This window comes from Oncorhynchus clarkii, chromosome 15 (genome assembly GCF_045791955.1).
Source record: "Oncorhynchus clarkii lewisi isolate Uvic-CL-2024 chromosome 15, UVic_Ocla_1.0, whole genome shotgun sequence".
Taxonomy (NCBI): domain Eukaryota; kingdom Metazoa; phylum Chordata; class Actinopteri; order Salmoniformes; family Salmonidae; genus Oncorhynchus; species Oncorhynchus clarkii.
In genome coordinates this window covers 25753193-25778753 of record NC_092161.1, presented here as the reverse complement: position 1 = coordinate 25778753, position 25561 = coordinate 25753193, and the positions used below count along the sequence as shown (strand labels likewise).

General features: G+C 41.5%; 2 protein-coding genes across 3 annotated transcripts; both read left to right on the top strand.

The window, feature by feature from the left end:
* The first annotated feature begins 262 nt into the window (after nucleotides 1-262).
* LOC139367111 (annexin A13-like) lies at nucleotides 263-6188 on the top strand. Its single transcript, XM_071105162.1, has 11 exons — nucleotides 263-453; nucleotides 1761-1836; nucleotides 2032-2126; nucleotides 2285-2455; nucleotides 2552-2585; nucleotides 4407-4486; nucleotides 4803-4871; nucleotides 4957-5058; nucleotides 5192-5267; nucleotides 5410-5522; nucleotides 5864-6188. Exons 1-11 carry the CDS (start codon nucleotides 352-354, stop codon nucleotides 5981-5983), a joined length of 1038 nt encoding a protein of 345 aa, XP_070961263.1. The 5' UTR covers nucleotides 263-351; the 3' UTR covers nucleotides 5984-6188.
* Nucleotides 6189-9914: 3726 nt separating this feature from the next.
* On the top strand, nucleotides 9915-14734 carry LOC139366752 (coiled-coil domain-containing protein 106-like). Of its 2 annotated transcripts, XM_071104452.1 has the most exons (5): nucleotides 9915-10052; nucleotides 10689-10905; nucleotides 11604-11822; nucleotides 12039-12248; nucleotides 13225-14734. In XM_071104452.1, exons 2-5 carry the CDS (start codon nucleotides 10698-10700, stop codon nucleotides 13602-13604), a joined length of 1017 nt encoding a protein of 338 aa, XP_070960553.1. In that variant the 5' UTR covers nucleotides 9915-10052; nucleotides 10689-10697; the 3' UTR covers nucleotides 13605-14734. The 2 variants fall into 2 exon arrangements, with proteins under 2 accessions (XP_070960553.1, XP_070960554.1); XM_071104453.1 differs by lacking the exon at nucleotides 9915-10052 and having other exon boundaries at nucleotides 10640-10905.
* Nucleotides 14735-25561: the final 10827 nt, after the last annotated feature.

The window sequence follows — 25561 nt, the reverse complement described above, 5'->3', positions numbered from 1 at the left end:
AAGAGGAAGTGAGACAGCCCACACGCTGTTTTTTCTGGTTCAATGAAAGTCAATTAACTAAATCATATTTCACTTAGGGCCCCCAAAAGGCTAGGGCTAGCTCTGTCTACATGTGTGGGTAGGTAGACCTGTGAGCCACTGCAACCCCCATCAATGTTGCACATCCCTAAACTAAGTAAACCAGACCCAGCTGCTATTTCATTGGTGTCTATGGGAGACACACCCAGTTAAGTAGACCGGATCTCACACATTTATTTCAATTGTAAACGGCCTGAGTGAACTGTCTTTATTTATCCACCATCTTTAATTTTAGCCTCGCTAAATCGTAGTTGATCTCGCGAGTTTACATGAATGTCCGCTACCACATCTGGTAAATACGAGGATATCTCAACTGTATACCTCAGTGATCTCAACGCAGCGGGACAAAAATCTGTAAAAATGGGAAACTGCCAAGTAAGTCCCGAAACCTACCTTTGTTTTATAATTTTACAAAGATGTGATAAAATGAAGTAAAACCGGGGCCGGTCGATTGGAAATGATAGGCATTTGTGAATATTATCTAGGCTACTATGTAGGCCAATATGTTTTTTTATTTGTTGGTCAATTATCATTGTAAAGTGGATTATAATGGATTATAATGTTATAACGCCATCGGAAAACTATTTTGAGTTTGTTTCCGACATTCCACACTGTACCACAACTGTATGTAGAATTATAATAGATTATGCAATTTTTATACAGATTGACACATTGTGTCAAATCTGTCACCGTGATTTATTAAATCCAAGTGCCCTACAAATTACAAACCAGCGCATGTGACAGGCCTGGGGAAACGCAGAGGAAGCAGCCACTCCTCTGCGGAATTCATCACAATCCCGTTTAGATTAACCTAAATAATGAACGAGTGAATCAGAGAGGAAGGGTACGGGTGGGAGGCTATGGTGGGAGCAGAGCATGAGGGTGTTTCATAGAGATAGATAGAGGACTTATCTTTGCTAATATGTAGTCCGCGACATCATGGGCAACGCCATTGAGACTCTCTATTTTAAAGTAGTCAATATTCTTATTTTGTGTTTGAAAGAAGCATAAAGCTAATATTGGGGATTGAACCAAGTCTGATGCGTTAAGTTATTGCTGCCACTAGGTGGCCGTGATATACCGGTAGCTTTAAGCCATTTACTAACCATTGGCATCTAAATTTGAAGAAGAATGCAATGTTGTGATCATTGGCTGATCACTCCCAACCCATAGGAATCCCCACCCAGTTGACTATTATAAAATGGTGAAAGCCCTCAATGGCACTGTCCCTGCTAAAACGGTTATGTCCATCTAGAGTCCTCTGTATTTTTCTATGGGGCGTTTCCATCGTCATGTCTCAGTATCGGCTATGGGGCGCTGCGCCCATCTACTGTTTGATTAACACACATCCGCCGCCAAATTCCTGAGCCAGTGTTTCTTGCCATTTCAGTTCAATATATTCTCCCCTCCCCCATGTCATGTTACGTTGTTTCTAATGCTACAGTGTTATTACATAATACATACCTGAAAAGGCCTACTGATTTCAATGTTTTTAAACTAATGTGATGTTAAATAGTTTATTTCTTACTAGGATTGGAAGGGAGGGTAGACTAGACCAGGCTACTACATAAGGGAAATCATGCATCAAACTGCTCCTAAAACGTTTGTATTAAGGTGTTTTTTTTATGTGGCTATTAGCTCGTATGTAGAGCATGCCATAACGATTATCTTTGTTAATTTAGCCCACAATCATGCCATGCGAGGACTTTGATGTTGCGGCTGACATAAAGGCCTTAAGCAAAGCCTGCAAAGGCTTGGGTAAGTTGTGATATTGTTTGTTAATGTATAGCATTCCAGGGATGTTTCTGCTCAATGAGTGAGAGTTGTGTGGGTTTACTTACAATGAACAAATAGCTGTGCCCAAGCTATTTTAATGGCACAACATTGTGCCATAGTCCAAATAGGGCCTACGGATGGTATTTGTGTTTTTTATGATTGTATTTTGTTGTGCAGGCACTGATGAACAGGTCATCATTGACATACTTACTAACCGCTGTGCAGCCCAGCGCATGGAAATTAAACAGGCCTATTTTGACAAGTATAAGAATGTGAGTATTAAGCTAATTAATTTTATAGTAAATGAAAAATGTACATCTTATACCGCACCAAGAAATATGTCGTTTTGCATAACCGAAATGTGTGGCTAATTTGAGGAAGCCAGCCAACCACACCCATCTCTCTCTCTTTCTCTCTTTCTCTGGAGAAGGAGTTGGTGGATGTGTTGAAGAGTGAGCTGGGGGGGAACTTTGAGAATGCCGTCGTGGCCATGCTGGACCCTCCAGTCGTCTATGCAGTGAAGGAGCTCAGGAGGGCCATGAAGGGAGCAGGCACTGATGAGGATACTCTGGTGGAGATTCTGTGCACTGCCACAAACGCTGTACGTTTTCAGTTTCAAGATTAGAAGAAAAACAGTCTTCTTAATATGTATTTATTTCCCCTCATTCTCTTTTTTTTTCTTTTTTCCCCCCAACAGGATATTCACATGTTAAAAGAATGCTACTTTCAGGGTAAGTATCAATTTCGCCCTCACACTGCACCTTAAAGCTGGCATCCTTAATGGTGAAACAGCCACATCCAATTGAGATATGACATCAACAAAGAAATGACTGCAAATAACAAAGTTTTTTTAAATCTCGGACATCATTGCACGTGTGATAGAAGAGCACAATATGTACTGCACATTTTGTTTTACCAAGAGTCATGCTCCTCAGCTCGGGAACAAAAACAATAACAACTGTAGTTGGGTGGCCAGTGGCACAGTTTCCCCCTACCGGGCATGACATCTTTGAAGGGACGACCTCATATTCATAATCTCCAGCACCACCCCAACATCGACATATGTGAATAGACAAGTGTTTCTGACGACATCATACGCAAACACTGACATCATCTGGTGTATGTTGTGATTTTAACCAACTATGAGTAGGCAAAGGTTACTTCACCAGTTACTTTATTAACCTTTGCCCGCTCATAGATGGCTTAAATCACATGATGCACACCAGATGACGTGGAAATCTGGTGTGCATCTTTTTCACTGCAAAACAGAGAAACTCACTGTTTTCACATGTGTTGATGTTGGGGTGGTGCTGGAGATGATGAATTATGAGCTTCCCAAACTCCAGTGGATTACGCGCTATCAAGCCATTACTAGAATGGTGAGGTTACGTGATGGCTAGTCGTTTTATTTCCATGTCAATTTCCAACCGTCTACTAGGGGCAACGCGAGTGTCTTAACATTGAGTTGGCTCGCGTCAAGCTAGGGTGTTGAGGATGGGCTAAACCGTAAGATACAGCTCCGAACATTGCGGGTTCAATCCCTGTGCTAGGCACTCATTTTTGAATTGTAATTTTATTCTAACTCTGACCAACACCTTAACCCTAACCTTACCCACTTGGAATTAATGCCCAAACGTAACCCATGACCTTAACACTTACTCAGAATTCATGCCTAAACTTAACCCTCAAGGTTAGTTTCAGTTTTCCGTAGTTTGACTGATAACTACAGATGTAGGATTTTCATTTGAGCCAATATAATACAACATATAAATAATCCTGCAGCAACAGGAAATGTGAATTATTATGTGGATTATAATTCTTGGAATTTGTTTTGTCATGGTCTGACATTTTAAAATGGAAATTAAAAACTTTTGAAGCCTTTTAAAACCTTGAATGCACTACACATTCGCAATTCCTGCTGAGCAGGAAAATTCTCTGCAACAAAAGAGTGACCAACTTAAAACCCTACATCTGTAACAGATGGCAACACACTCCATAATCAGCCACGCACTCTGTAATCCCTGTTTCCTGCAGGTATGGCAACTCTCTCTGTCTGCCTTAGAGGTTGTGTTGAATATAAGGTTGAAAAATATATATTTTTCCCCATGAACTTAATCAAGTGTCTTTTTTCATGATTATTCATTATATGATATTTACTAAAGTTGACAAGGGCTAACAGGAAGAAGCCATGAAGTGAACCTAACTCATTTGGCTAGTTTAGGGCAAGAGTTCATAGTTTGCATGACCCGTAAAGTCCATAGGCTTGCCATCCCAACCACACTGGTCACCTTATTCTGCTCATCCTGTTGTTTTCTGCACTGCTGATTCTGTTCTGATTTGGGATTGTGATTAAAATATATATCTTGTTGTTATGGGTGGGTTTTCCACCATGCCTTTTCCCCATTGGCTTAGATAGAATAATGATATCAGTTGTCACGACAACAAGGGAACACCTATTCCTCTGTGCCTCTCAATGTTACATCAGCCTTTAACAATATATTCCCAATTTTTCTGTTGCGTTCTCTCTCTCTTTGTTTCTCTGACTTCTCTAGTGCATGAACGGGACCTGGAATCAGATATCGAAGGGGACACTAGTGGAGATGTGAGAAACCTGCTCACTGCTCTTTTACAGGTAAGTGGCCCCATGGTTTCACTCTTGGACTCTTGCCATGTAACACAATTCCCTTCCCTTCTTTGGACTGAAATCAAGCTCCCTCTGCCTGGCCTCTCTCTTAACCCTACGCCTCTCTTTCTGTCTCTCTTTCTCACTCACTCACTCACTCACTCACTCACTCACTCTCTCACACACACACACATTGGCTGTCCGCCTGCCTGCTTTTCTTATGTCCTTTCATTAGTAAAATGGAGGCCAGATACAATATCCTGAGCCGGACAGAAAGGCTACATTTCATCTCTTCACAGAAGTCAGTGAAAGCTTTCTGTTCTAGGGCACCAGAGATGAGAGTTACGATGTGGATGAGGGTCTGGCTGAAGCAGATGCCACCGCCCTGTTTGAGGTAATGCATGGAGAAGTGCATTCAAGAAACAATAATATCAAAAAGTAGATTTACCTGTTTTATTTAAATCATATTTACTATTTAGGCTGGTGAGGGACGTTTTGGGACGGATGAATCCACGTTCAACTTTATCCTGGCCAAAAGAAACTATCTGCAACTTCAGGCCACCTTCAAGGTGTATGAGCAGGTGGGTCCACTGTTAGCAGCCTGTATCTGTTATCAGTCTCCTTCTTTTGTACGCACAGAAGGCTCCATGGGATCTATCCTCTGTACTGCTGTGTATGCTTAGTGTTATGCTAACCCTGTTTCGTTTGTCCCAGCTCTCTGGAACGGAGATCCTGGATGCCATTGAGAATGAGGTCTCTGGGACACTGAAGGGCTGCTACATCACACTTGGTGTGTACACAACTTAAAAGCAGTACATTCAACTAGATTAAAAAGTTACTCACTTGAATACGATGTGTCAGGTGCCTTACAAATAGCTATCTTTATTTTGGTTGAGAAAATCAGTGTATTTTAAGGCATTTTCTCTTTTCAGTGAGGGTTGCTAAGAACCCTCAGCTTTATTTCGCCCGGCGACTGAATGAAGCCATGAAAGGAGCAGGCACTGATGAGGACACCCTCATCCGCATCGTCATATGCCGCTCTGAGGTAATGTATGGACATGCACTCTGACAGAGTCTTAGGATCGTGCTTTGTTCTATCAAAGACACCAAATACGTTTGACTACATGCATTAAATGTATATTAAATACTTTACTTTATGGTAACATTTGTAAACCATGCAAATAATGACATGAAAATAGGTTAGGGGTATGTCATCCAAAGAGACTATGCTAATTTTGCCGACTACCTCGGCAGCAATTGCAAATGCATTATACATGGCTCAGGGAAGTCATTAAGAAAATGCTCCTTTTAGACTACTGGACTCGGTTGATTAATCTAAAAGCAGACAAATGTCAGCTAAAGAGGTATGTGTATTCTGTTCAACAGTACGACCTGGAGACCATTAAAGACATGTACCTGGAGAAGTATGACATGTCCCTGAAGGATGCCATCAAATCTGAGTGTGGTGGAGACTTCAAACGTCTCCTGCTGGCTGTCTGCCATTGAGTGAGGGAGAGGGAGGAGAGATCAGAGTGCCTAAAAGGGACCGAGGGTGCTGCTGCTCACTCGTGGACAAACTAACGCTACTTACAATCAGTCCTACTGTCCCCAATCATGCGACATTCTCGGATAGGACAGGGGGTGGAACTGGAGATAGCTCAAATCCAGCTGGTTCTGTTCTCCTGATTTTGCATTGATGTCTAGGTTCCCTGAGTATACTAAAGCCAGTTGTGTGCATGTGACATGATTCGTTTTGATCTAGAGGAGTGCTAGGACTAGTATAGAGACTTAACATACTATACTTTAGACCAACAATCCATTTTACCATTGGAACATATAGTGGCTCTAGTCCTTGACGTTATCTCTAGATATCAAAGTTCCCAACATTCTCTTTGCTGCAGTGAAATTGGTTAAGTGAAGTTCAGTAGGATCAGGTGGTTCAGTGCTTGGTAGGATATTCAGTCTGCACACAAAGCCATGTGTAGGACCTGGAACAGGGTGTTGCTGGAAGATTACAGTAGAGCATTGTATTGAACTTATCAGTCTTATACAGATAAGACCTATGTCCAATGCAGCATGTACATTTGATAGGATCTGTAGTGCACAGTTATGTGGCAGTTTCTAAATCATTCCTATTTCAACATGACATGCATTGCTGATAAAACTGCATTGCCCTAGAGCAGTCATAACCAATATTTTTGACCCACCTGGTAACTTGTGTACAAATATGTAATGGTTCATATTTTTACCCTTGCATTTTAAACGGGCAGCAAAACATTTGGTCCATGTTTAATGAGACGCTATATAGATTTGATCGATCCAGTGCCAGTATCTTCCACCCCAAACTCCATCTTCAGTATTAACAAGTGTTTAGAACTGTTAGCTAGGGTATTAAAATATTACCTTTTTTTATTTAGACGACAATATTATATATTCAATAAATGTGTTTACAGATATAGCCACAAAAAAGGTGTTGGGGAAGGTATTTGAGGCAATGTCAGAAGGTATGTGTTCTTATGACACTATGAATAGTCAATTGTGTGTTGCGTAACAGCAGCTGTATTAACATATTAGGCTTTTGGTCATATTAGAAAGTCCTGTAATCTCAGCTGAATAACTTCAGATACCTGTATTTATAGCAATTTATAATGCAGACTACTGATGTGAATTTAATTCAAGAGAGGAAATGTTAACAGGGTTTAGGCCATGCACACCTGCCCTTATGGAAAGATATGCAATAGGGACCAATATTTGCCTTTGTATCAGCCAAATAATGTGTTTGGTAACAAATAATCACATGACAATTACAGAATAAAATGTATGTTTATTAACATTTTTCTGTGCGTGTTTGTCTTTGAACATAAGCCTAATATAATCACATTTTCAATTATTTATATAGTACCAGTCAAACGTTTGGATACATCTACTCATTCAAGGGTTTTTCTTTATTTTTAAAACTATTTTCTACATTGTAGAATAATAGCGAAGACATCAAAACTCAGAAATAACACATATGGAATCATTTGTAACCAAAAAAGTGTTACAAATAAAAAATATATTTTAGATTCTTCAAAGTTGGCACCCTTTGTCTTGATGACAGCTTTGCACATTGTTGGCATTCTCTCAACCAGCTTCATGAACTCTTGAAGGAGTTCCCATATGCTCAGCACCTGTCGGCTGCTTTTTCTTCACGCTGCGGTCCAACTCATCCCAAACCATCTCAATTGGGTTGAGGTCGGGTGATTATGGAGGCCAGGTCATCTGACGCAGCACTCCATCACTGTCCTTCTTGGTCAAGTAGCCCTTATACAGTCTGGAGGTGTGTTTCTTGGTCATTGTCCAGCTGAAAGGCAAATGATAGTCCTACTAAGTGCAAACCAGATGGGATGGCGTAACGCTGCAGAATGCTGTGGTAGACATGCTGGTTGAGTGCTATGAATTCAAAATAAATCAGACTGTCACCAGCAAAGTACCATCACACCTCCTTCGTGCTTCACGGTGGAAACCACACATGCGGAGCTCATCTGTTCACCTACTCTGCGTCTCACAAAGACACGGCAGTTGGAAGGAAGAGTGGACCAAAGCTCAGCGTGGAAAGTGTTCATGATATTTATTTTCAAGAAACACTCAAACAAAAATAACAAATTGAAAAACCAATGCGAACAGTTCCATCAGGCACCGACACTAAACAGAAAATAACACCCCACACAACCCAAACGGAAAATCACAACTTATATATGATCCCCAATCAGAGACAACGATAGACAGCTGCCTCTGATTGGGAATCACACTCGGCAAAAACAAAAACAAAATAGAAAACAGATTTTCCCACCCGAGTCACACCCTGACCTAACCAAACATCGAGAATAAATAAGGCTCTCTAAGGTCAGGGCGTGACATTACCCACTTTGTTGGCGCCTCCGCTGCAGGGATCGTCGCCGGGACCTCCGGACCGTAGATCGTCGCTGCAAGCTCTTGACTGGGGACCGTCGCTGGAGGCTCCGTGCCCTGGATTTTCACTGCAGGCCCCGGGCCATGGATCATCACTGGAGGCTCCTGGCCATGGATCGTCACTGGAGGCGTCGTGCCATGGATCATCACTAGAGTCTTCGTACGTGGAGCCGGAACAGGTCTCACCGGACTGAGGAGACGTACTGGAAGCCTGGTTCGTGGAGCTGCCACAGCGTTTACCAGGCTGGTGAGACATACTGGAGGCCTGGTATGTGGTACCGGAACAGGTCTCACCGGACTGGGGAGATGCACTAGAAGAATGGTGCGTGGAGAAGGCACCAGAAACAGTGGGCCGTGGAGGCGCACTGTAGGTCTCGAACGTAGAGCTGGCACAACCTGTCCTCGCTGGATGCCCACTTCCGCCAGGCAAATGCGGGGCGCTGGCACAGAGCGCAACAGCCTATAAACGCTCACTGGAGACACCGTGCGCATCACTGCAAAACACGGTGCCTGACCAGTCACACGCTCCCCACGATAAGCATGGGGAGTTGGCTCAGGTCTAAACCCTACCTCCGGCAATCTCCCCGTGTGCCCCCCCAAATTTCTTTGGGGGGGGGGGGGGTCTGCCTCTCGTGCTTCCGTCTTTGAGGTAACTTTGTATAGTCGCCGTTCCGCTCTCGCTGCCTCCATCTGCTCCATTGGACGGCGATACACTCGGCAAAAACAACAAAGGTTTTCCCACCCGAGTCACACCCTGACCTAACCAAACAGAGAATAAATAAGGATCTCTAAGGTCAGGGCGTGACAATAAGTCTATCATCTGTATACCACCTCTAACTTGTCACAACACAACTGATTGTCTCAAACGCATTAAGAAGGAAAGAAATTACACAAATTAACTTTTAACAAGGCGCATCTGTCAATTGATATGCAACGATGTCATCAAGGCAAAGGATGGCTACTTTGAAGATTCTCAAATATAAAATATGTTTTGATTTGATTAACACTTTTTTGGTTACTACATGATTCCATATGTGTTATTTCATAGTTTTATTCTACAATGTAGAAAATAGTACAAATAAAGAAAACCCCTGGAATGAGTAGGTGTGTCCAAACTTTTGACTGGTACTGTGTATATCATTAGTGTAGACTTGGCAAATTTACACTCAAACTCCCTAGGTGCTCATGTTTGTCATTGTCACAGGTCAAATAGCATTTTTCTGCCATCACCCCATTAAAATTGACATTTAAATGGTTAAAATAAGGGTTAAGTAAGAGTTATGATTAAGGTTAGAGTTAGGTTAAGGGTAGGGGTTAAGGTCAGGGTAGGGACGCTCCAAGGATCTTGGATAGCACTATACCCCTTTCCTTGTCTTTGACACCACCACAAAGAGACAGCAGCCCGCGTCACCTCCAATAGTGTATCCGTTAAAAAAAACGGTTATATAGCGACCACAAGCGGCTATTCAGGCTAGGCTACTACGAAGGATGCTCTTGTCTGCTGAGACGCATGCATTGGACACCTGCATGACGAAACTACTATTTTGGAAAGAAGTAACCTACAAACTGCCAAACCTCGGTTTGTAGTGTTAAAATATCTGGAAGTAATAGGTTTTTCAAGACGGTAAGGTCACAAAGGCTCATTAGTGGCTCTATTTTGCTGCCTAGTTTGCAGCCATTTGCATCCATCTTGAAAGGTTAATTATCGCTCATAAAGAAATGGTAGCATATTATAATGCGTTGACACAATACAACCAACTGTTTAAAGTCATATCTTTGTGCTAAAACATAGTAATTTGACAGATTTGTTTATATTAAAAACGCCTACGTAATGAATATACTGCTATAGTAAGTAAATTATTACTGAAAGATCAAATGCATTGTCCTTTGTACGCAACTTTCAGTTGTAATAATTAACTGTGTAACTAATGAATAGTTAATGATTAATAATGACTCACTGACTGTAATGTAAAAGCCTATATTTTTACTGGTTTTACCACTTTTATGAATTTGAGCATCTGAGTAAATTTGACAAATCTCTAGGTAGGTGTATGGGTAGGCATCTCCATGGAAACCTCAAGCGTGTGTGTGTGTGTGTGTGTGTGTGTGCGTGCACCAGACACATGCCTGGGTTCAAGGTTAGTGGAGGTTTAAAGTTATTACTCCGAGGGCATTTTATGTGTTATTTTAGAAAGTTATTCCAAACAGTGCATTGCAACACTGGCCATGCCTTCTTCTTCCCTATCTCCCTCCCAAGTAGAGACTAGAGATGTCCTCTGTGTGGCAACAGGAGCCGATAGTGTACTCCCCCAGTGTAGAGATCGATTCCAGCACCGTGAGGAGGAAGGCCCGGGTGGGTTCCTCACAGCACTGGCTAAAGCAGGAGCATGACCTGGAAGTTGTCAAGTGGGAGAGCATGACCTCTGGAGCAACTAGCGATGTGGAGCAGGACAACACACCCAGCAGTGCTGTATCCAGTAAGATCTGCATAGAGTTCTAGAAAAATGCATGCACCAAGATGCCTTAAGATGACTTTATTACCCATAATCCATGTATTGTCCTAGATCTTCCAGTGGGTTGTGTGTATTCACACACTGGTGGCTGATATGTCCAATAATACTACTGTATTACTGTATAATAATACTTTGGTTAATTAATAATACATGTATGGCGTCAGTGCGCAGCTAGCTTCTATTTCTCACTACTAATGTATCATGTTCCCAGGGGTGAAAGTAGACATAACAAAAATGTTTTATGGGCCTAATCATAGAATTACATATAGAATCCATATTAAATCAATAGTGGGCCTAATTGTAAACATATCTGTTACACAGAACACCAAAAGGCAAGCGTCATTAGGCCAGAATATATGCGTCCACTGCTGTCGTTGCGCATCTTCGTGTCGGCCACTCATCTTTGCCATTGCAAAATGTTTAAAAAAATGTTGTCGAACCACATCGTAGGCTGTACCACCCGTTTTAAAGTCCATTCGCTCACTGTTCATGCCTCTGACATACGGTAAAGATAAAAAGTGGTGTAATAGTCTACAGTTTTCTTGACATTTTGTTTTAATGATTATGATATGCTCATGTTATACCGGTACGGCATACTACCACTATTTATTTTGCCGTACTGGACCGTACCACCTTATTTTCACCCCTGGGTGTTCCTCCAGCGGCCTCCCAGCCTGAGGGAAGCCTGCCTCCCCGGGTCATGCTGACCATCACCAAGCTGCAGTGCATGCTGGAAAGTAAACAGGAGCGCATTGCTGCCCTGGAGAGACAGGTGGAGGACCTGCAGCAGGACAGGAAGTTCCTCAGGAGCCAGATTGAGAACCTGACCAGCCAGCGCTCTGTCCCAACCTTCACTACCACCGCCACTTCAGCCGCTGAAGGTCAGTGCCCCCAGTCCTGAATGGTGCTGTTGTTACAGTGGACTGGACAGTGGAATCTGTATGTATTATTTAAATGGGGATTTGTATGTTATCATAAGGACATAATTCAGTGTTAAATACTTATTTACCTCTATTTTATACTGTATCTCCATGTAATGTAAGAAATAAGTGAAAGGTGGGAATAAAAGCAGATCACTCCGTCTTGTCTCATCACAGCACCTAAAGCGGGGAAGTCACTGTATTCCGAACCCAAACCCCGGAAGAGAGAGAGGGTTGCATCATCCAGCTCTTCCTTCAGTAATGAAAGTGGCTCAGAAATGTCTGTCTCCACCGTTATGTCCGGAGCCTCGAGCGACCACAAGAAGCGGAGACACCACAAGGACAGGAGGAGAGGAAAGAAAGGGAAAGACTACAGCAGGAAGAGAGGTATGCTAAAAAAGGGTATTCTTATCATGCCTATGAGTACTGTACAAGTTCGCTTTCAGCATCTGATCGGTTTGTACTTTTCCCATTCATTTTTTAAAATCGTTCTGCCCACAAATATAAAACAAATCCATCTGATAATTATAGTATTGACTCAGTTAGCCAGCAGCATACCACCCTGTATCTCACTGCTGGCTTGCCTCTGAAGCTAAGCAGGGTTGGTCCTAGTCGGTCACTGGATAGAAGACCAGATGCTGCTGGAAGTGGTGTTGGAGGGCCAGTAGGAGGCACCTTTTCCTCTGTTCTAAATAACAATATCCCAGGGCAGTGATTGGGGACATTGCCCTGTGTAGGGTGCTGTCTTTCGGATGGACGTTAAACGGGGGTCCTGAATGTCTGTGGTCACTCAATATCCTATGGCACCTATCGTAGGGGTGTTAACACCGGTGTCCTGGCTAAATTCCCAATCTGGCCCTCAGACCATCATGGCCACTTATTCATCCCCTGCTTCCAATTGACTCATTCAACCTCCCCCTTCTTCCCTGTAACTATTCGCCAGGTCATTGCTGTAAATGTCAGTCAACTTACATTGTAAAAAAAGTTATTGTTTGAAAAGTATCAAAACGTCAGGAACTATATTCAACATTTCATCATATAATTGTTAGAATTAAATGTTCGGAATATGTTTTTATACTCAAATATTGATTTGAGAGATCAAGCCAAAGCCTTTTAGTGAAATGGAGTTGCAAATTAAAGCAGCAACTAAAAAGAGCAATTGGAATTTTTTTGACTGGATCCACGGAGACTACATGCAATACCTATTTTCTCTAAGACAAAAGGGTAAGTTGTCTTCCTCAACATTGAACCATTTTTCAACTCTTCAATCCCCACATTCCAAATCAGTTTTCATACAGTTCAGCACTTCTCGCACGGACATACCATCTTCCCCTTCCTCATTGTCTCTCTCTCTTCTCCTCAGCCACTGGCGTCCAGTACGTGATCCACCGCTACAAACAAGTCCTCTCGGCCTTCATCAAGAAGAAGAGCATGAGTGGCGCTTTCCGTCACTACGGCATCGACAGGAACACCATTGCCAACACGGCGTCCATCGCTGAGCTCTACCTGGCAGCCAAGGAAACCCTGCCGCTGGTGGGGATGTTCCGCCCACGAGAGGAAACCCTGGTGAGCTATGCCCAGAAGTGTGCCCTAGTCATTGAGACTGACGTGGCGCTGGCCAGGAAGATTGAGCAGATGAAAGCCACAGGGGAGCTCCTGCCCATCACTGTGAAAAAGGCTAGGGTCTTGCACTCTGCTCACCAACAGCTAGGGGGCACCGCTGAGAGCCTGTTAATGGGCTGATGTAGCTAGGGGGCTTTGAGGGGTGAGTTGGACTGGAAGTGAAGAACAATTGTTTGACAGATTGGAGACATTTAATTTAAAATTGGGGTCCTGGGTTGATATAATCACATGGGAAGGATTTCTCTGCCTCTCTTTATTTATTGCAATGTAACTATTAGTGTATCTAGAATGCCTTCTTTAAAAGTAATGATTGTTTTTCTATCGTTTTTTTGATATCGTATGAATAAAATATTCAACAGGTTTAAGCGGGGACACTTCACACATGTTCCCAGAAGACCATGTCTTTTTGCTTAGGAATTTTCCTCACTCAATAATTGCCATTCATTCATAGTGGTCTGTGCTGAACAAACACGGTACTAAACAAACACAGTGCTGAACAAACATGGTACTGAACAGACACGGTAGCAGCTAGCCATAGCCACAGAATGGGTTTTCCCTGTAGCATACATGACTTACACCAGTAGAAGTAGTGACTTTTGTTTGACAGGGTTTTTCCCTGGAAGTATCCCTCTATATTTGACTTAATGTTGATAATAACTCATCTGAAGATTCCATATTGCTGCCCTTTCCCTTGCAGACCCAAGGACAAATAGACAGTAAGCTCATTGTGATGGTCAGAAATGACACATAGCTGAATGGTTATCTTAGACGGAGACTAGAAATATGTGATGAGAACATCCACCAGATGGCACTGCACTCACTTCAATGGATGTTTACACCACTACTTCTGTAATCCTGAGTACATTTTCCAGGAGTATTTTTCCAAAATGGTGGACACTTTATGTCTGCTTCCAGAGAGCACTTTGATATTATTTTATTTCTTGCACCTAAGTATTTATGTGGTTTGATATTTTGAAAACCACACAGTTGGTATGTGTATACTGATGCATTTGGAACATGCTGCCATTTTTAGGGCTGTGATTTACACATTGACTTAGCTTAGTAAAATATTGCGGTTTTTAGGTGTTTTAACTCACAACCTTCAGAATTTAGGAGAATAAAATAGAATACCTGCTATGAATTGATGGTGTGAACAAGCGTTGAACTACTGCTAGTCCTACCTAGGGATGGGATATCCAATGTACTGTTGTGAATTATAATTGCTAATATGGACAATTCTTCTGTTGACACTGGGCTATATTCACTTTTTGTTTCAAGTTTGTTCACTTATCTCTCAAACTATGATTCTTCAAAACATATCTTCTTTGAATGGTTTGAGAAATAAAGCTTTTAGCAATACTCTCATGCAGTTTTGAATGTTCTTGGCTGTACCTCCTTGTATTTGTGACATCACATCAACATGATCTCATGACCAATCATTAGAGTTCTACAGTAGAGTACTCAGACCTGTGGTTTTTATTTGTATTTTTTATGTCCACATGTGCAATATCAAGCCCATTCCATACCATCAAATGTGCTCACTTGTGTACTAATTTGTTTTCCCACCCTGTGGATAAGTTATGCACTTCATACTTGCTTAAGCTTTTCTGAGTCTTGGAAGTGTTCCTTCAATGGGGGGCCATTTTGTTTGTTTGTCCTGTGACCAGAATAATCTGCAGTGCTTGCATGGACAGATTGGGCTGTTCGCTATTAGACATCCTTGGGCAATAGTAAGTGGCAGTGCATAGCCTTGCCATTGCCTTCCCCGCTGTTTGCTATTCAATCTGAGTGACAAATGACCAGTGCAAAGCCATTACAGGGCTGCACCCGGGCTGTTTATCTTTGCGCGTGACTCACTGTCACTCTGATTCACACACGGGCCCTCCCTATCTCTCACTCTCACGTCCCCCTCAGTCCGTAATTCTGTCTGCCCTAAATCACCCCACCCCCTGTTTCACTCGCTGTCTCTCCTCCCAACCCGGTTGTATCAGTCCCAATTTCCTTCATTTCTGTCTCTTGTTTGGAGATCATTTTGTCTGTCTGTAGGCCTTGTGTTTCTTTCCCCTTCTTTTTATTTTGCCCATTTATTCTCTTGCTCTTTCAACCAACGCTCTTCCTTTTCACCTCTCTTTCTCTCTATCGCTCCCTCCTTCACCTACAATAGAGCTGATTGTGGATGAGGGGCCAGGAGGAGGTGGAGCGGTATTGCTGTGGTCAGCCAGGCCTCTCAGTCGCGCCGGCAAGAGCAAACATCACATAGAGCCCACACACTATAACCTGAGGTGGCAGGTGCATGCTGGTATTGTGGGAGGCACTGGGGAAGGGGCAGGCATACAGCTCGGCCAGCTCTCATCTCTCCTCACTTCCTCAGGGACAGAAATATCACAAATGGCTTCCTCCTCCAGTCAAATATGAGATGTATCCTACATTTTAGATGGATATTTTCCTCAATTGTATTGGCATATGATCGTAATCACAACCAACAGAAAAAAAAAGTAATTTAAGACAAGCTATTCATACCATGTTGTAAATGTCTACATGTTTATACCATGTTGTGGATGTCTACATGTTTATACCATGTTGTAGATGTCTACATGTTTATACCATGTTGTAGATGTCTACATGTTTATACCATGTTGTAGATGTCTACATGTTTATACCATGTTGTAGATGTCTACATGTTTATACCATGTTGTGGATGTCTACATGTTTATACCATGTTGTAGATGTCTACATGTTTATACCATGTTGTGGATGTCTACATGTTTATACCATGTTGTAGATGTCTACATGTTTATACCATGTTGTAGATGTTTACATGTTTATACCATGTTGTAGATGTCTACATGTTTATACCATGTTGTAGATGTCTACATGTTTATACCATGTTGTAGATGTCTACATGTTTATACCATGTTGTAGATGTCTACATGTTTATACCATGTTGTAGATGTCTACATGTTTATACCATGTTGTAGATGTCTACATGTTTATACCATGTTGTAGATGTCTACTTGTTTATACCATGTTGTAGATGTCTACATGTTTATACCATGTTGTAGATGTAGACATCTACAACATGGTATAAACATGTAGACATCTACAACATGGTATAAACATGTAGAAATGTTTATTCCATGTTGTAGATGTCTACATGTTTATTCCATGTTGTGGATGTCTACATGTTTATACCATGTTGTAGATGTCTACATGTTTATACCATGTTGTAAATGTCTACATGTTTATACCATGTTGTAGATGTCTACATGTTTATACCATGTTGTAGATGTCTACATGTTTATACCATGTTGTAGATGTCTACATGTTTATACCATGTTGTGGATGTCTACATGTTTATTCCATGTTGTAGATGTCTACATATTCATACCATATTGTAGATGTGTTTGCAGGTGTTGGTCAATTGACCAGAAACAGGCAAATAAACAACATGTCCACCTGCCGGTCTTTAAGAGTGGCAGCTGTGTATGTGGCAGTAATGACTGGGGGCAATGGAGGAGATCAGTGATGGGTGTCGGCCTAATCGAGCCTGATGCATCCCCTCTCTTCTCTCTGGCTCTCTGACTCACGTTGGTCTGAGTGCAGCTGGGACTTCACTTTGTGGCTGTGTGGTTGTTTGTTTGGTACTTGAATTTTATGGCAGGTGCAATGGCACGGTCTGGGGCCCATGTGCCTGATGAGTGCGATGTTTATATTCCTCCTCTTGTCCAGTTTTGTAACAGACAGACGCCCCACCCCCTTTCTGATCCAAGCTAATGGTTGAATAGAGAGCATTGACATGCACTTGCTAAGGGGAGCTGATAATGACCTCTAAATACCCTCTACCAGATCTGTAGCTGTGGGATCAATTGTTTGGATTTGTTACAATTCCAGCCACATGACAGATCCTATAGTCTTGGTATTTACCAGTTACTTGTTAGTAAATGAGTTAGTATGCTTCTAATGGAGAATGGAAGGATTCTAAGACAAATGTGAGAAAATAAGCTGTTTACACTTCAGCAATTGATTTGGAGCTTTCAAGTAAATAAGAGTTGAATGACATTGCTGCCTTCTACTGTCAGATAACTTGAGTAACAGCAAAAACCCTGTTTCATTCTAGTATGTTGTGCTGCAGTGGTTAATGCATGGCTTGTAGTTGGATACTTAAACATGTTCAGGAGTTTTCAGTATTTCATAGCACATTAAAAGCACACATAATGGGGATGCATGTCAATAAACATAGATACATGTTCCTTTCATTTAAAGGGAGAATCCTTAGTTGAAACAATAACAAACACCCCGCCTCTGTTTTGGTCATTGTTAATAAGAATTTGTTCTTAACTGACCTGCCTAGTTGAATAAAGGTTACATTTAAAACGTTTGGTAAAAGCTGAGGGAGGGGCCTGGAGAAATGTAGCCACTCTCACATTCATAGACAAAGCTATGGATGCAAGGACTGACCATCCATGATATCAACATTATAGTTTTAACCATGTTTTGAGGCTATACATTTTTTTGTTTACAAACATTGGAGGGGAAAAAAGGCTTATATTTTGGGTTCTGATACTGGTACAGCAGTTGAACTAAGCATTGATAAGTTATATTCTTTAAGAATCAATGGGCATATATCATTAACTTAAGTCCAAATATGGATGTAGCAACTAAGGATTCTAGCTTTAATGGGGTTATTGCAATGTTTACCATCAAAATAGGGTTGGAATTCAAGATTCTTCTAATTACATATGATTTCCAATAGTCTGTATTCAATACTGTGATGGGACACCAGTTCGCTACATTTTCATTTTAAGTACGGCCTTTTAAATTAGATATCAGAAGCACTTTTTGACACTTCAACGCAGCAACATAATATCGTATTTATAGTTTCAGTTATGTTCTTAAAGCCAAGCATTGATTTTTTTTGTTCATGCTCTTTAAGAAAAAGAATGAAATGAGAAGTCCAAGCTTGTGGTATTTTGACATATACCTAAATCAGCTACAGATACCTAGGACTTTCAACGCGGTTGGTCCTCATAATGGTATTGATTCCTGAATGTTAAAGCTGTCCCTGATCTATTATAACCTATGAAAGAGAAGTGAGAGGCTGATAAACCACGGGACAGGACGTTGGTTCTAGTTATAAATACATGCCCTACAGTGAAGGCAATGTAAAGAATTGCGATATGAAAGGGACTGTCACTGACTGTACAGCTGTACTTGTTTCCCATATTTTTGTGTAAACTGTGAAAATGTGATAACTGTTCAGTCATGTAGAGTAAAATATCACTCTTGCAAGATAGCAAGTATGTTTACAGATCAAATGGCCCTTGGTATGATAAGTTGGTAAAGCAATGATGAAATAGAGCAATGCAAATGCTTCTAGTCCCACGCAGCCATTCTTTGATGGAGTAGCTGCCATTGGTTTTCTATTTTCTCTTGGTGGGTTTCAAAGCTGATAATCTGTTATTTGTCTGACATGGTCTGTCGCCTCTCCATGTCTTTGCAGATGAATTGCCCACAGGATCAACCTTTGACCCCTATGATGTAGCTCCCTGAGCTGAACTGACGTGTCATTTCATCTCCATGTCAGCAGTGGGTTGGAAATGACCATTTAAAGCCACCTGATAGAACAATGAAGCGCCACATCTTTGAGGTAATTTGGGGACTCGAGTTTGACATTTTGTGCCATTGTGTACACCAGATGTCCTCATGTCCATGTTTTGTCATAACTTAATGCTATTCTTAGAGATATGTAAATGCTGAATGTTTCACAAATTACTCTTGACTGAGTGCGCACAAGCGAATTTGTACATTCTTTGCATTAGTATTCATTAGGATCATCCTTACATGGACATCTGCTTTGCATATCTGTAAGTCATTGGCCAGGCAATCCACCTTTTTTTTGCCCTGTGGGCAGCTCTCCGTTGTGAAATCTTAAAATAACCTGCCCACTGCTGAAAGTGGGTCAGAGCACCATGGCGACGTCAATCCAAAACAAAAGGACCATGTGGTGCATTATGGGTATTTACCCCCTTGATGATTGAGGTGGCGTTATAAAGAAAAGGTTAGCGTTGTACCTAGCAAACTAGGCATCATCCTTATCAGTCTTCTCCAGTCAGGGTCACAACATCCTCATTGACCTTTCTGATTCATGGCCAGCCTCTGAATCCGCTCTAGTGAGCACACCACCCTTGGGTAACTGCAGGGTTGCTGTAGTAACTGACTTGGCTATGTGACAACTATTTATCAATGTGGCACTAGAGGGCACTGTTGTATCCAGAAGAATATGCAGTGTTGATTTGATTTGGCCAGACACATATAGACATACCTGGATGCACAGCCCTACCACAGCCTATTAGATTCTGTCTGAGGGTTTTATGTGGGATATTCAATGTCTGTTTCCATTTGGAACGTGTTGTTCCTACACCTTTAGTTATCTTAATGTCTCGAAGACAAACCTAGAAAGATGCAAAGACATTATCACAAAGGAAGGCATTCACACACAGACAAACCTTACAAATGGAATTGTGCACAATTCAAAAAGAAGAACAAGCCTCCCACTTTTCAGTCACTAGCATTTAAATCGCACACATACATTGGTGCTACCAAACCACTCCCCTTCCAGCATCTTGGTATAAAAATTAAAGTGATCAAATACATAGTCATTAATGCAATTTATTTTGCTGATTGAAACGGATGCAAATCTGTAGCCGCTGAATTTTGCCTTAAAGGCAATTTTTTGCCCTCTCGATCATCAAGTCTGGAGGTATTGACATTGCTCATGTGCTTTCCATCTGGCTGTCACTGATAAGAACTTCCAAGGGGCTTCTGGGTAATAGTCTCACCAGCTTAAAAGCGGGGGGCATAATGTATTCTGAGGGAGTAGGGGGCCTTAGCAGGCTGGCTCTGCCTCTTACTCTCACTCTCACTCTCCATCTCGCTCCCTTTCTTTCTCTCTCTGAGAAGCGTCAGGCACAGACAGCAGTTTCAATATAGCTGCAGGGAGGGCCATCTCGCTGCCAGAGAGCCATGATGCACTCTGAGAGCAATTTTGTCCTGGGAGAAACAAGATGGCTGCTTTCAGATACAACCTTCAGCAATAGAGCTTGGCTAAAGCCTCGTACATAGTGACCACATCATAGCTCCACGTGTGTATTATTGCTCATTGGATGAGTTGACAATCTGTGTTACAGATTGACCATCCTATGATAGGATCCATGTGATTTGTCTGTTGTTTTAGAGAGGCTTGGTGTAATGCCCCTTCATCCTTACCTTTTGCTCTGTCTCCATGGACACAAAGAAAATATGTAAAGAAACAGTCACCTTTATTTTTAGGGTCACTACCTCCTGTTTACACCCCCAGGTGTCCTCAAACCAGCACAGGTGCCTCATGGGAGATGGTTGCATAAAGATAAAAAGCATGCACACTAGGTTTAAAAGTGTTTTATTTGTGGCCCCAATATGCAGAATGCATGTGGCATCCTATGAACTCTGTTTGACGATAGTATTCTGTGAGTCAGACAGCAACAACAAAGAGCAGTTTCAGAGGCTAGAGAGTGATATGCTCAGCAGTAGGGGACAGAGAGAAGATGATTCTACGCAACATACTGTATTAAAGAAAAGTGGGGCGAAGAAAATAATGAGAACGCCTCCATTCCCCCAACCATCCTGTTGGCCAGCCATAGAGTGACGTGGAGGCACAAATGCACGTCTGAGGAGAGGAAAAAAGAAAACGCTCAGGGAGCACATAATGCAGAGTGACAGTTTTTGGGAGCCGCACCCCACGTCTGTACGCTTGCCAGACACACACAATACAAATCCGATATGTCACTCGCTCATTTCTTTCTTTTTTTATGTCAGATGTTGGACTGGACCCTGCCAGCTCTGTACCATATTCTCTTTTGTGTTGCGTGACAACAGGGGGATTCAGATCGTGCCCACTAGACCATCTCTCTCTGAGGGAGTTAATGACGGGCGAAAAAAGGGGGATTTTTTCCCTCTAAATTCTAGCTGCCATTAGTAGCCAATCAGAGCTGTCATATTACCCGGGGAACACAGATAGATGACAGGTTTGGCCGTAACCAAAGGCAACGGCGTGACTGTGATAATGTCGGTGTCCTGGCTGGCACACAATAAGCACACTGAGACAGCCACATGTTTTAGGGTACAGTGTAGCATGTTGGAGGCTTTTGCACTATACTCAAATCAAATAGAAAAATTGTATTTGTCACATGCAACAGCTTAACGTGAAATGCTTACTTACAAGCCCTTAACCAACAATGGAGTTTTTAGAAAATAGAGTTAAGAAAATATTTACTAAATAAACTAAAGTAAAAAAAATGCTCACATCGGCTACGGAGAGCGTGATCACACAGTCGTCTGGAACAGCTGGTGCTCTCATGCATGCTTCGGTGTTGCTTGCCTCGAAGCGAGTATAAAATGCATTTAGCCCATCTGGTAGGCTAGTTTCACTGGGCAGCTCACGGCTGGGTTTAATTTTGTAGTCCGTAATAGTTTAAAAAGCCGTGCCACATCCGACGAGCGTCAGAGCCGGTGTAGTAGGATTTAATCTGAGTCCTGTGTTGTGACTTTACTTTCATTAATCTAATGACTGTTATTTATCTAACCAACTAACTATGTTTAATTGTTACCCGATTAAATTAATAATGTAACAATTAACTCAATAGAATTTGGGGCACCAGGAGAGCGGTTCTTTAAAGAGTTCCCATCTCCCAAACATCTCTCCTTTACCTATCACATCCATAAACAGTCAACTTAGTAATCATAACCTTGTATCATATCATCATTCTGAACAGTCGTAACCTACTGCATCTGCAATCTGCAAAAACCCGAGCCTTACTTATGATTCAGTACTACACAAATTGATATAATTGTTTATTTACTAGCTAACTAAATGGTAACACAGGATAAACATACACACTTAATACACTAGAAACAGGGCAAGGAGGGACAGAGACACAATACTTTGGTACATTTAGAGACTACTCTCACAGTAATCATATACTTTGCACACAAACCCGCCGCCCACTTTTAGTAAGAGATCATGAATGTATTTATGTGAAATGTCTTAGTTCTTCGTGTATTTCTCTTGGAACCAGGCCTTCTTGGAAAGGGTGTTGGGCCTTTTTGCGGCACTCTTGTAAGGCTTTGATTGTTGTTGATTGTTGTTGTTGTTGTTCTCTTCTGCTGTTGTCCGGTATCCGGTGACTTGTCGTGTAGTCTTGAACAGAACTATGGAGTTTATTCTCCTTCCATTTGCCCTGGAAGATGGTTATTGGAAGATAGGCTAGCCAGCTGTGTTGATGGTTTTCAGTGGGGTGATGAGAGTAGCGTACTATGGGGATTTGAGAAGGGTAGTAGAATGGTCCCACTTAAATGAGCTTTTCTAGATACTTTACTTAGGACAGCTAATCAGCCGTACCAGTGATTGTCTGCGGGAGGTGACTTTATCGTCTCTACCTCATGTTGAGATTCAGAGTTCAAACCACTTTGGATATGAGTTGCAGCTCAACGTCTCTCTGGTCTGATATGTTAATTCTTCACCCATCATTATATACAGTTCTTCAAAAGGGTAGTTCCGTGAGGTTGACACGCTCTCTGACCTCACTCAGGGGGCAGTGACTACGTAGTTGTACAAAGTGAAACAATTCACTCTTATAGAGTGAATTCTTATTCACTCTTTCTAAAATCACATCCCTCTCTTAACAAAAATACTTTCATACTTTTTCATATTTCATTCACAACGCATCGGATGGACACTTCACACATATAGTATGTATACTTTCCAAGTTACAGCATTTTCTTTATAACATTTTTAATGACATCACAAAACAACAACCAAAATTACATTAGTGGTCTTTGGGTCGCTCTGACCATTCTCCACATTCTATGTCAGAAATATTGTTCCAGAATTTGCTCTAGAATGTGTCAGAGTTTCGGTGAGAAAATGTCTGTGAAACAAAGGCACATTCCTGCGGTGAACATTGGAGAGAGAGAGAGCTGAATGTTCTTGCCCTTGATTTACAACAGGGTGTGAGCTGGTAACCCCCCACCAGCTCCCTTCTCCCCCCCTCTGCGGGCGAGAGGGGGTCTGGCCGAAGTCATCCACTGCAAAGCTGCTCCAACCCATCTGGATCCTCACAGGACAGTTATGACACCTGTATTGAGGCTTTGCCTCTTTAATGGTTCATCAAAGTGTCCGGATTAGTGTCCCGCTCCTTGAAAGCGGCAGCTCCAGCCTTTAGCTTGGTGCGGATGTTGCCTGTAATCCATGGCTTCTGGTTGGGATATGTACGTACGGTCACTTTGGGGACAGCGTCGTCTATGCACTTATCGATAAAGCTGGTGACTGAGGTGGTATACTCCAAATCAAATAAAATCTAATTATATTTGTCACATGCGCCGAATACAACAGATGTAAGTAGTCACTGCTCCCCGAGTAACCTTACAGTGAAATCTTACAGTAAAAATCTTACAAATCTTACAGTAACCTTACAGTGAAATCCTTACTTACAAGCACTTAAACAACAAGGCCGTTTTAGAAAGTATTTACTAAAATTAACTGAAGTAAAAAATAAACTTAAAAAGCAACAATAAAAGGGGAAACCCACAGGTTAGGGTGGCTGGATTCTTTGGCAATTTCTAGGGCCTTCCTAGAATAGACAACTGTCTATTCGGGGCACTCAATACAGAAGCCTATATGTTTGTTCCACTGTTTACCCACGGAAAAAACACATGCATGTGATCTCATGCGACGTTAATATGATAACAACATGTGACAACCTTTAAAAACAACATGTGACAACATGTCAAAATAACACGTGACAACATGTAAAAACAACATGTGAAAACATGTAAAAACAACATGTGACAACATTTAAAAATAACATGTGACAACATGTAAAAACAACATGTGATAACATGTAAAAACAACATGTGACAACATGAAACTACACGTGACAATATTTGAATGTTTTTCACATTTTAATTATTTTTTCTTCCACATGGGAGAGTTAGATTTTCACATGTGAACAACTCCCCTCACATGTCTCCTTTGTTTTCACGTGAACATTTCAGCTGCTATTTCACATGTGTCTTTTTGTAAGGGAAGTCATTAAATAGTATGGGGGTTTTAAGGTAAGTGGTACACTGTTCAGCTAAAACAGTGTAAACATCTATAATCAATATGATATTATTTGACATGATCACTTAGTGCTGACATTTCAATATGACCCTATCTGGGATTTAAACCCACAACCTCTGGATTTGGGGTTTGCTGGTCTTTCTGCGGTGCCACAAAGTCTGTAGCCTTCTCAGAAGTCCCCATACAGATTCATTAACTACAATACATCTGCAAAATAGTGACGTCTGCACTGCAATTTTTAGTTATCAGTTAATCTGACTATTCTCTCATCATTTTTAATGTTCTTATTTCAGCAATTTGAGGATTTCTGTTTAGTTGTCTAATGTTGGTAGGGAATATTATTCTGTTTTTATGTTACTCCTGAATCACTATGATAAATATAATAGTTTTTCTTGAGTGTATTTTCAACAAAGCTGAGAAAGCTGAGAATACAGGTGAAATCAGTTATCATGGTGGTGATTAAGGAAAATGGGAATGCCATAAAGGTTGTGAGTTCAAATCCCAGGTGAGGACATGTTGAATACTAATTACTGTATAAACAAACACAATGTAGTCATGTTTGTCAAATATGTTAATTGAAAACGTTTAGTTTGCAGTGTTCCAAACCACATGTGAAAAGTTATGTGAAAATCCACGTGAAATATCATCACATGTAAAGAGTTCCAAAACCACATAGTTTCACATGTGAAATTTCACGTGTGAAGGACAATTTTACCCGTGCCAAAATGTTTTTCCACATGTGAAATCATGTGGTTTTTCCATAAGGCTATATTCTATGCTAAAACATGGAATTTCAATGATATACAGTGTTGTCCTAGGTCAAGAGTAATTGGTACCAAAATAGTTTAATTTATGGTGCAAACCCTTACACCAACCATGCTTACTGATGCATGCGGCATATGATACTCTACAGGCCAAA